The 12,504-nt window shown below is 46.3% G+C and overlaps 1 protein-coding gene across 1 annotated transcript; it reads right to left on the bottom strand.

Moving 5' to 3' along the window:
- Nucleotides 1-3,382: 3,382 nt before the first annotated feature.
- LOC136473065 (probable 2-oxoglutarate-dependent dioxygenase SLC1) lies at nt 3,383-5,995 on the bottom strand. Its single transcript, XM_066470762.1, is given in 4 exon segments — nt 3,383-4,038; nt 4,456-5,049; nt 5,469-5,519; nt 5,521-5,995. Coding segments are annotated over 4 exon segments (1,242 nt in total). The 5' UTR covers nt 5,839-5,995; the 3' UTR covers nt 3,383-3,759.
- Nucleotides 5,996-12,504: the final 6,509 nt, after the last annotated feature.

The raw sequence follows: 12,504 nt of genomic DNA, 5'->3' as shown, positions 1-12,504 counted from the left end.
CTAGCCGAGCACCATGGCATTCTACAAACAAGTCTTTCCTCCATTCAACATGGTAGAAGCAACCCAAGACTCAGAAGCTATGATGCTAGAAGGAGGCTTGCGGGATGCCCCCCTTTGCCATTACGAGCAAATGCAACGGAGAGGAGCACCGTGCAAACCTCCTCCTAACACCACAACTCCTGAAGCACATGACGTGGGGGAGACAATGGCAACAGCCGTCATCTCACAAGGATAGGGATGGTATGGTGGAACCATCCACAACAAGGACCACCTCACACATCCGAGCCAAAAGGCCTTGGAAGGCAAGGAGGTGGCGAAGCTGTGGTTCCAATAGCCATACCGCCCCATCCTACCCTACTCACAAGTCCCCTTCTAGCACCAGCAGTTGGAAGGGGCAGTAATGGCTTCCGACCACCATAGACAACCCTTAGTAGGACACATCATGGGAATGGCACAATCTTCCTCACACTTCTCTCCCAAATTTCTCTCCTTTCCTCACTCTCTCAACATCTAACCGCTCAGAGAGGCAAAAGAACAGTTCATAGCCTCAAATGGTAGAAATACCTCCATTTATAGGCCAGGAACATACTGCTAAACAGCCAAAGACCCCCGTGCCACATGATGAACCATGGGAGGTCACAGCCAATGTCAGATGCCTGCGTGAGGCTGTGAAAATCAAGACTCTCACAAAGGCAGGGCCGGTACAATGTCGATGAGACCACTCGATCCCGCCTGGGTCACGACCCTCGATACATAGCACACTGACACGGCAGGGCTTAGCGGTCATGTACCACATCATCAGGGCGTTCTGATGGGGTGGAACACAATAGTCACCTACCGCATTGAATGCACCAGCCCGCAAGGGGTCGAGCGACGAAGGTCGAACAAGCCACGAACTATGAACCAGCACCTGGCATGCACGCATCACAGTGCTTTCACGATCACTTTGTGATCGCAAAAACGCTCGGGGGCTACTGTTAGTGTTATAATCCCCGGGTGTCTCAATGCACCGATTAATTAGTAGGTCGAGCGGCCCACGACACATCAACCTGGTCTGACAAGAGTAGGCTCGCCGCACTGACCCCGCAAGGACCGAGGGGACAACGGTCACCTCAGTCCAGTCAGATGCCACCCCTGCGCCACACAGCTCAGACAAGACAACACCACCCAAAGTGGTGATGGCCGGTACGGTGCCCACTGACCAGATAAAGCCCGACAAGACGCATATACGATTCTACCCACTATAGGATGGGATCCATGATGAAGGCCTTGACCAAGAGGCCATCCAGACCGGCGGGAGCCATGACCCCAACACTCGGGATCGTGGCCATCAGCTCCACAAGTCAACATGGTGATCGACGACCTAGAGGCGGCTATCAACTCCTGTACGACGCCTCAGGAAACCAGGAGGCGATGACGAAGACCACGGTGGAGACCACGTCGCACAAGATGGCTGGCGAACCACCACCGTGCCTACAGTGCCGCCACGACCGGCACAGTGGCACCATGCCACACCTTACCACGACGTGGGCGCAAGACCATGATGACAACCATTCCCGGACGTGCGCCACAAGATGGCGTAGCTTGAAAGCCAAGTTAGCTAGACCCCTTCCTCAGGCTCATGACCCCTCAGTCGATAGAACCTTCTTCTTTGTATCTGTTCTGGCCCCGAACTCTATATAAGGGCAGACAGGACGCCATCTCAGGATATCTTGACATTCTCTTATTCATTCACACCATGGTAGGGCTCCTGAAGCTTTCCTTCGGGCAGCCCATCTCCTAGCTCTAGCTCTCCTACCTCTTCCACCATTCTTGCACCTCCCATTGTAAGAACTTCAGAGCATTCAAGCGAGGAACACGCACTCGATCATCTCTGAGACTGGACGTAGGGCCCCGGCCTAAATCAGTATAAATCCTCGTATCTTTTGGATGCTACCATCGTCTTACTAGGACAGCATGACAATCGTATGAATTTATTAGTCCGGTTTACGAAACACCGACAATGATGCTAGGGACACCACACCAATGGCTCCAACATGGGAATATATAGGTGGCCACAGTGTCCCTAATGGTTTATATAGTGCTAGGTGTACTAGAGGCATCGATGGACAGTTAGTGGAGGTCAAATCAAGGGCAGTATTAGGTTACCAAGGTGCTCCCTAGAGACCGCTAAGTACAATGGTTATCTGCATTGTAAATTGTAGTATACCTTGATTCCTAGGGACATAATTGTTCATCATGTGCTTGCACGTAATATAAATGCATGGCTCTAGCCTCCTGAGTGGAGCATGAGTCCCCGATTCTTGCACTCACATATATCTCACTCGGCCATGACTTGTTGCCTATCCCTAAGATATGAGTCTTCAGCTACAGAGGCTCTCCCCATACTTGTTGGGACGCCATTATTTGTACCAACATCCACTAAGATCGGTGTTGTGTGTTTTTTCTCCTTTTTCCATTGAGTAACATGGTAATTTCAATGAACATTAGGCTAATATGATGTCTTTTTTTTACAGTCAATAGTATTTAAGATAATTTGTAACATTTCTCCTTTTTATGGAAGGCAAAAGTCAAAGTACCATGGAATAGGTGCACACTCATTCTTCTTGTGCAACATAATAGATGTATCTATGTAATTCTTTGGCGTGATTTGATTTGGTTGAAATCGACCACCTTTTGTTTCCTACCTTTGACTTGTAAAGATATACCTTAATTTATGGAGTTGATGGCGATGCCCATGCACCATCCTTGATTATTGTTAATATATTTTTGTGGGGTGGTGATGACCTAACTAGCAAGATATTGTGAGACTAAGATGTGATTGACTGATATATCAGGAACGCACTCGAATCACTGGATTGTAAAGATCACAATACGAACTGAATAGGGAGATGTATATGTCAACAAATAAACAAAGTTGAACCTAAGTGTAGCTCATTTGTAGATTACTTGTGGTGAACATGCTTATCTGGGTTCAGGTCTTAAGATTAGCACGAGTGCTCATATCTGTGTTCATAGGTGAGTTTGTGTACATGTACGTGTACGTGAGTATCTACATGGATACTGTATTTCAAAAAAGCAAATAAATTAAGTTGAAATAGCTCTGTGTTAAAGAAAACAAACAAACAAAGTTGAGAAATGTATATATGTATATGGGATGCATCTCAGCAAGCGAATCCATGCACTACATTTTCACAGCCATACACGTGTATATATATGTATATGCTGGCACGTGCGCTATGCCTGTTGCATGCATGTATGTTGACATTTGATGTATATGTTTGGATGCGTATGTATTCATCTCAATCCACAACTAAATTCCACTCTAATCCATTTCAACACATATGGATTGAATTTGATACATATGTATCCAAACAAGCCCTTACGGAACACAATATTTTATCTCAATATATATAGTATTGTACAATTGGGGGTACGTACGCGTGTTATACTCGATCTCAATCGTTGAACGTTGATCATGCATATATACGTAACTTATCTAGCCAAGAACCAACAATAATGCAAGTCAAACACACGCTGGAATACATCGATCATACGATGCAACCGATCGATGGAACGAAGACCGGTCAATGCTTAGCTTGTATGCATGCGTTGACCTTGAATACAATCAAGGATTCAAGGGCAGAACTAATTAAACAATCCAGGTCTTCAGGCTTGTGTTTAGCTTGTGCGCTGAACTGATTAATTTTATTCTGTCAGATTAATAAGAGCAACGAGCTGAACTACTAGCCAGCTAGCCTAGAGGCATGCAGCAGCAGCGGCAGGAGTCGGCAGCTTCCTTGACTGGAGGAAGGTCTTGTTCTTGCCGTCGGCGGACGCGAGGTAGGCGAGGAAGGTGGCGAAGTCGGTGTCCATGTACCGCCGCGGGTTGCCGGCCTGTTCGTCCACCAGCTCCGGCGCCGGCCCGATCACCCGCTCCGCCGGCAGGCTGTGGAACGACGCCACCGAGATGCGCGGCCGCGTCGAGTTCACGCGCACCCGGTGCAGCACGCTCTTGTACCGCCCGTTGCTGTAGATCTGCATGCATACAAGACATGGTGCAGGGTCAACACAACTTTTTGGCGTTTGACTAGCTCTTAATTACTGGATTTGACTATATATCGTCCTTTCTAGTATTTCTATATATCCATCGCGGTTCAAAAGTCAAACCTGAAACAGCTTAACCTTTATCATATCAGTTTCAAGGCCAAGGTGATTGGCTAGCCTAGCTTCAATGATCCATGCTGTCAGTGTCAACAGCAACTAGCGACCGATGCATGTTGATGCTGTTGCCGGTCTCATCGATCATGTCGTCATCGTGCACTACTGTCACACAGCTAGCAAAACCGTACTACATACGTACGTATATACTACTCCGAATACACTACTGCTGTCATCAGCAGGTTGCTGCTGGCCGGTGGCACGTCGTACGTACGTACGTACGTACATACATACCTCGAGGTGGTCGCCGACGTTGACGACGAAGGATCCCGGGACGGGGTCGACGGTGAGCCAGCGGCCGTCGTGCATGACCTGGAGCCCCTCCACGTGGTCCTGCAGGACGAAGGTGAAGAGGCCGTAGTCGGAGTGCGGCGGCATCCCCAGCGTGAGCTCCGGCTGCGGGCACGCCGGGTAGCAGTTCACCGTCATCATGTGCGACGACGCCGCCGCCAGCTCCCCGAGCACGCCTCGGCTGCCGCCGGCGGCGGTCTGCTGGGGGATGCCCAGGGCCTCCAGCGCCGCCGCCATGACCTCCATGAACAGCGCGTGGCTCGCCGTGGCGTACCTGGTGGCCACGTCCCTGAGGTCCGCCGGCTGCTGCGGCCAGCGCGGGACCACCTCCCGCAGCGGCTGGCAGACGAGCTTGAGGAAGTCGCGCCAGCAGAGGACGGCGTCCTTGGCCTGGTTGAAGCTGGTGCCGTAGCGCACCGGCGCCCGCACGTCCGCCGACATGTGCCGCGCCCGCTCCGCCAGCGGCAGCTCGAAGAAGCGCCGCGCCACGTCCAGCATCCCGCCGCTCACGTCGCTCCCGAACCCGTGGTTCACCACCTGCGGTTGTTGCACGAGCAGGACGATGCTTGTCAGCTGCTGCTGGTGGGTGGTCATCAATAGGGCTGTTTGGTACACTTATAAGCTGCTTATGATTAAATAAGCTGAAATCAACAGCCAAATATTATGCTTTTTAGCAGCTTATTCCGGCTATGCTTATTCTGATAGCTCTCATTTATACTTAAAAAGCAGAAGCTGAATCAGACTAACTTATTTTGGCCGTCGTTTTTACTCTATTATGCAGCTTATGTAGCGAGCGTTTTCCATGCTAGGCTGTACCAAATAGACCCAACAGCGACGATATCCAGCTGCTGACGTCACGCGTGCACATGCAGACGTATGTCGTAGCAGTGGCTAGCTAGCTACCTCGGCCGGCGGCAGCCTGGTGACAGGTGATGTTACTGTATGTAGGTACGTACCTGAAAGAAGCCGTACTCCCGGCACGCGGCGTCGAGCGTGGCCAGCACGGCAGGCGCGCTGGGAGGGGTCGCGGAGGCCGGCGATGTCGACGACAGGGAGCTTGACCCTGCCGACGCCGCCGACGCCCGCCGCGGTGGACGAGGCGGCAAGGACGCTGGGGCGGTCGGACGCGGGCAGGACGTACCTGTCGGGCAGCCTGGTAATGCCGCTGTCCGAGAGGTGCCTCACGCCTTTCATCAGGCAGGCGCCGCAGTCGTAGGACGACTCCTGCTCATGGCCGCCGTCGTCTTTCGTGGCCGCTGGTGCTGCTTGCTGCAGCTGGGCGTTGGCCAAGTCGACGATCGCCATTGGCGCCGCAACCAAGCTCATATAGCTAGGTGACGCGTAGTCGCTTTGCACTACACACACTTCACACACTTGGTGGTGAGTGTATATAGGAGTAGTAGCCTAGCAAGCTATAGCTAGCTAGTGTTGGAATCGTGAGCTGTGGAAGATCACAATTGGTGCGGTATGTAGTGCGGATGGCGAGAGATGGGCCGGAGCTGCGGCTATTTATAGGAGAAGGCGATGCCGATGCCCTCTGAAACCGGACATGGTTTGCCTTCGACTCTGGCCTGTGGAGACAGCGGTTTTGGCACCAGGTCTCCGGGTCCTTTGGTCGTTTCATTTATTTATATTATTACTTATATATATCATATATATGCCTTCACCAGTTGACTAGTCAAATGCTCATTGTTCGCTCACGAGCACTCCAAACCAACCACAGCCTGACAGCCAGTCCACTTCAATCCAACTGCATATGCCACACACCTAGCGAAACACAGGCTACAGCAGTAGCTACCTGCCACGTCAGACGGCTGTGCGCCTTTAGCTCACTCCGTTGCTTTGCTAATGATGTAATTGTGATGTCCTCACAAGTACAATATTGTAAACAGAGAGGACTTGCGTACGTATAGAAAATATATTCTGGAGGAGCAGACCTTGTGTATATGGGCGTACGCAGTCTATACATAGATAATGAAGAAATATCTGCCAAAATTTACTCAATTATGTGGGAAACTATTTTGTCACAAGTATAGAGCGCACAATAATGAGATTTTTATATTCTGTGTGCGTACCAAAATTCAAGATGCCAGTGATTGAACTAAAAGCCCTCTTCAGGGCTGTCAATCCACAGTTTTTAACTATCCAACTTTTTAAAAAAAAATTTGTTGATATCCAATTTTGAGGTATAATATGGTTTATAATTAATTGAGGGTCAGTTTGGGAGGGCTTCTCCTCAGAAAACGGCTCCGGCTAATAACAAGGAGTCATTTTTCTTTCTCTTTGAAAAATGAACTAGGAGCCAATAAAGCCACTATTTCTGACTTCACCGCCTCCAGCTCCGACTCCTCTGGAGGAGCCAGTGCCAAAAGAAGCCTACCATAGATGACCTAATTAGATCTAACATTTTCCTAATAATAAAAGAATCATGTGTTAACACCCTAGTTTTTGTTATACCTTCATTGCTAAAGTTATTTTTTCTTCAAGAAACTAAATGGTATTCATAAAGTAACTATAATTAATTCCTGTATAAACTAACTATGAATAAGGTATAAATAAAAATTCAAATATAGGATGCTACTTTTCAAAACTGTTGGCAGGGAAATCTGCCCACCTTGTATTGATAAAGGAGGAGTTTTCATAAATCATATCATCAATTTCCTAAAGCACAAATTAAGGCACAGTAACTCAGGTGTTGGTGCCCTCTAAAACACTCAATTGATTTAACTTTTCCCTTGGTTTGACACGCCTAGTGTCTATATACACCAAAAGATTTTGTTCTATATATTGTTCAATAATGGTATTGATGAACGAAAAATGCCAAGACCACAACTAAGGGTATATCTACATATAATTTTGGCACAATTTTCTAACGGCCGACTAATACTCCAATAGCGCTTCTTATCGTTGCTACTATCTACCCCCTCCTATTGTAAATGTAGGTCATTTTAGACTTGCTTTTACACGAGGATTAGAAAGTAAGTCAAATGACCTTGTTGCCCTTTATTTATCATATATTGAGAAATGTGGCTTATTTATTTATGGGAATGGTTGCATTTATTAAGCAAGGAAAACAAGGAAGAAAATATAAAAAAGCACCTAGATCAAGCTTATAGAATGATTTATATTTAGAGAGTAATCCATCCGTTCCAAATTATTGTAAGCTGTTCTGCTTATATTTGCTAGATAAATAATAAAAACTACTCCCTCAATTTCAAATTTTAAGTCGTTCTGGCTTTCTAGATACATATCTTTTGCTGCATTCGTACGTAGACATAATTTATATCTTGGTGCGTAGAAAAAGTTATGTATCTAGAAAATCCAGAACGACTTACAATCTGGATAGAGGGAGTATTTATCTAGACATAGTGTATATCTAGATGCATAATAAAAACTATGCACCTGATGAAAAAAGGCTAAACGACTTATAATTTTAGAATGGGAGAGAGTAATTAACAAGAGTGCTAGAAATTAATTGGCCTACATTTAAACCAGAGGGGAGGCGGCATATATATCTCGGAGTACATATATCTGACTATAGGGTTATGAGGATGCTACGCTAGCCGGAAAACAAAATTCGACCTCATAAACCAGGATCTACTGCTAGTTATAGATCACGGGATTACCACTAGACGCGCAGGTGCAGCGGAAGCGACTCGATGTAGTCGTACGCGTTGTAGCAGTGCCGTGTAGTTGCAAGGTCGTCCGTACGTCCGTCCCCTTTGTGCGGTTCGTCCTTGTGCTCCAGATGCAGCAACTCCGAGGTATCCACACGTACAGGGAGGAAGCGTCGTGCCTCTGGACTGCTAGGTCCGCAAGGAACAGCAGCCGCGGGCGTAGGATGGGCGGCGGCGGCTGCCAAAAGGGCGTGGATACCTAGCCCTGTTGCCCACCCCACTTATTTATAGGCGTCCCTAATGAGCTCCTGAGTTGGAGGCCCATTAGTAACCCTAAGCCTTGTCTAACTCGGATCCAATTCGAATTAGACTTCCAGCCTCTTAAGCGTGCGACCCTATGGGTTCACGCACACATAGACATGGCCCGAGTACTCCTACTCAGCCATTAGTTGATAGCGGCCTCTAGCAAGGCATGTCAACTCCTATGCGTACGCAAAGATCATATCAGACGAACCACCACAAAACCACATACTTGTTATTCCCTTGCCTCACGATATTTGGTCCAACTCATAGGTTAACACTTAATCCAAGCACGGCCATGCATTTCTTGATCTAATCATTAGAGTGATCCAGTGATATCTCTCTCATATAGAGAGGGGCAAATTCCATCTTGATTGTCTATGTCTCATAGCATGTTTCCCGACAAACCCGGAAAACCACCTTTATAACTACCCTGTTACGGAGTAGCGTTTGATAGTCCCTGAGTAGGTCGTTTCACATCTTGAATACATACAACAATCTCAGGTCTAAGGACATAACGTACATGATGTGAATAGAGATAATAACGACATCTCACGTTGGGTCAGTCCAGCCCCATATCATACATGTGCCCACATTATTAGTTTGACATCTCCATGTCTATGACTTGTGAAACATAGTCATCAACTAATAATGTGATGATCCATTATTCATGTGTGTCCTCACACGAACTCTGACCAGGAACAACATTAGAATAACCATACAAGTAAAGGAGTTTCACAAACAATTCACATAATTGCTAATCGATACAGGTTGTCTTTAATGGAAATTTAATGAACTCATAATATATCATAGATACAAGGCAATATAATCATCTCTATGATTATCTCTAGAGCATACTCCCAACACTGACTCCTAAAAGTAGGTATATGCAGAAGGTGGAGATGCCATATCATGTGACCGGAGGCTTCATAATTGGACATTTTCTTGTTCAGCTGCATATGTATAGTTAAAAAAGGATGTGGCGAATATTCAGAGGCGAAAACACCGGGGGACCATTATCTTTGTGCAAGCCCGTGCTCGTACCGTCATATCGCCACTGTTGGCACCATCTTCTTGACCAGCATGCATGAGAGCATGGTGGTGCACCCCCAAGATCGAGAGAGCTATGATATGATGAGCAAACTTATATAATAATAAGGCCATATCAACAGGCTGCAAGCTCATCCACGTCGTCTCCATCGTATACTACACGGGTCTAGAGCTAGGTGATCGATCGAGAGATATATATATAATACAAGAAGTGATCTGATCCTACATGTTATCATCAGGAGAAAAGAATGTCCATATGGATACGTCGTACGTTGTAGGCCAACAAACTAGTGGAGACAAGTTGCTACTGATGCGCATGTTGGGTTTTGTATTTGTATTATATAGCATATATGTTTTCGATGCTGTGGGCACGTACTGTATATATATGAGATCAACTAGACACGAGAGAGGATATATTGCTGTACAATGTACAATGTTCCGAGATCCGAGCAGCCACCTGCCATGCATGCGTGCATGTGGAACTACTAGCTGGTAGCTAGCCACCTAGACCTAGGGGGGTCAATTATTGAGCATGCAAACTAGTGGGCAAGCTTCCTTGCTGCCTTCGCGTGCATTGCTTTACTCTGCGCTTCGGCGAGAGAGAATCCGATACCTGCTCTGCAGCTCGATCAAAACATGTCACGTCTGCGAGAGAATACTCGTCCCTAAATAACCATCATCGGACAGCGGCGGATCTTGCAAATATTCCAGAAGGGCTGAACAACACTGCTGCTTGATCTTAAGTCTTAGTTATCCCTATACTATAGAACTTTACCTAAAAATTCATGAGTGCTTTATAGTGGGTTCCACTGCTCCGATATGGGTAGGGGGGCTCGAGCCCCCCGCCCCTGATCATGGGGTACATGCTATAAATTTAACTTAATTTATAGAAAATACGTGCAATATTTATATCTCTAAATAAATTTATTAAAAAACTAGATTCAAAGACCTTGATATTAATTATGTACTATAAATTTTAATATATTTTTTTACATATTTAGTCAAAGTTGTTTTCTAGGAAGCGAAAACAACAGATATATTTAGGGACCAAGGGAGTATATGGCTATGTTCGTTTGAGCTTATAAGCCAGAATCAGCCCTACTTTCTCAGCTATGAAACGGTGTTTTTCTCTCACAACAAATTAGTTCTATAAATCAACCACAACAATAATAAGTCCTGACGAACAGAGTCGTCCATCGAGCTGCGATCGCAACATATTTACTCGCCATCCCGTGTGTATATATTCCGATCCCGGTGGCGATTTGGTCGGGTCGTCCTGGGAATATTGCAGCATTCACGAGCGGCTACCCAACTAGTACTTGGTTTACCTGGCGCCAGCCAGTGGCGATGCCATGCCGGCCTCTGCTGGAAACGACCACGCTGTTTCCGACGAACCCAAGGATCTTGGGCATCGATCGATCTCACCTCATCCCTTGCCTGTTCATCATATCTAGCTTGCGTACGTAAGGGAACATTATTAACGCGTGACAACAGGCCGTGCGATTCTCCTGTATTTGGCGCCAGACAAAATAAAGAGGAATGAGCGAGGTGTCGATGCCTCTACTGGAAATATGCACATTGTTTCCGACGAACCCAGGATATATCTTCTTCGGCATCCATGTCAACACATTCCTTGCTCATCCTATCTCTAGCTTGGGGTAAGGGTCCCGGAGCGTTAACACGTGACGGGTCGTGCGATTGTGAATCGTGCCGCCCTTTCTCAGCTCTCTCTCTCTCTCTCTCTCTCTCTCTCTCTAGCGTGCGCGCGCTTCCACCATCGGTCACCCGATTCCTTCCCACCTCCCGCTATATGCTTATAGCTGCCTCAACCCTGTCCTCCCCTAATCATGGAGACTCCCGTACCATTCTGCGCCGCGACACCCTTGCCGCTAGCCCCGCCCACCGCCCCCTGCCACCCCTAGCTACGACGACAACCTTGCCACATTATCACACCGCCAAGCCGTGGCCCATCGCTCTGTTGTGATTGCTACCCCTAAACCCCCTTCTAGGCCCGCCAATGATTGGAAACCCTAATTCCCATCCCTAAGCCCACTCAGGCACAGGTTGCACATTAAGCGCGAAGCTCGATCGACCAGACGCTCATTAGAGTTTACGATTGCATAATGTGTAGTATTGGTATGTAGGGAACTCAAGTGATGACCACCCAAGAGAAAAATGGTAAATTGCATCACTAAATTTTAACTTAGGGTTTTACTCCATTCATTATATATAGTAAGTTGTTTTGGCTTTTTTTAGGTACATTAGATTTTGTCATATGTATATTCTATGTCTAGATACATATTAGAAACTATATATCTAGAAATGCCAAAACAACTTCAATTTTAAAAGAAGAGCGTATTTGATTTCTCACTAGATAAACTAAAGCAACTAACTAGCAAGATGTAGGCTTATGTTCATTTAGTATGCTCTACTTAACCAAACCCGTAAGGAGTTTCGTGACCTAGAGCTAACAAGTATCAACTAGTCTAATAAGCTATTTTTTTACGGCAAAAACTGTGGGGGAGTTCCCCACAGTGTGATTAAATTATATTAACAAAAAGGAAAAGAACTTACTTACAACAAAACATTAACTAAAAGCATCAAGCCAAAAGCAGAAGAATGACCTAAGGTCCTCCTTGAATCTAAGAGGCTGTAACAAACATTGATTTTTGAAATAAGACAACCACATTGCTTTTCCAGGGGCGGTTAAATGACCTGACTCTACAAATGCTCTATGTTTACAGTCGATTGCATTGTAGCGGTTTTTCTAACCGCCTCTGAAGATCGATTTTAACCGCCCCTAAAAAACTTTTCTATACTAGTGAAATATGATAAGTAATAAGTAACTCTAGGGATGAAAGTGGAATAGGATTGGAGTGGATAATGCCATTCTTCATATCTTAGTCCCATTACCTTTTGTCAGATTCATAGCGCAATGGATCAGAAATGGTATAGGCGTTGGGCGGAGCAATAGCTTGGGGAATTGAAAGAAAAATTAAAACACACACGTGATAATATATAATAT

This window comes from Miscanthus floridulus, chromosome 8, assembly GCF_019320115.1.
Source record: "Miscanthus floridulus cultivar M001 chromosome 8, ASM1932011v1, whole genome shotgun sequence".
Taxonomy (NCBI): domain Eukaryota; kingdom Viridiplantae; phylum Streptophyta; class Magnoliopsida; order Poales; family Poaceae; genus Miscanthus; species Miscanthus floridulus.
The sequence above is the reverse complement of the archived record's forward strand: the minus strand, read 5'-3'. Positions and strand labels throughout refer to the sequence as shown.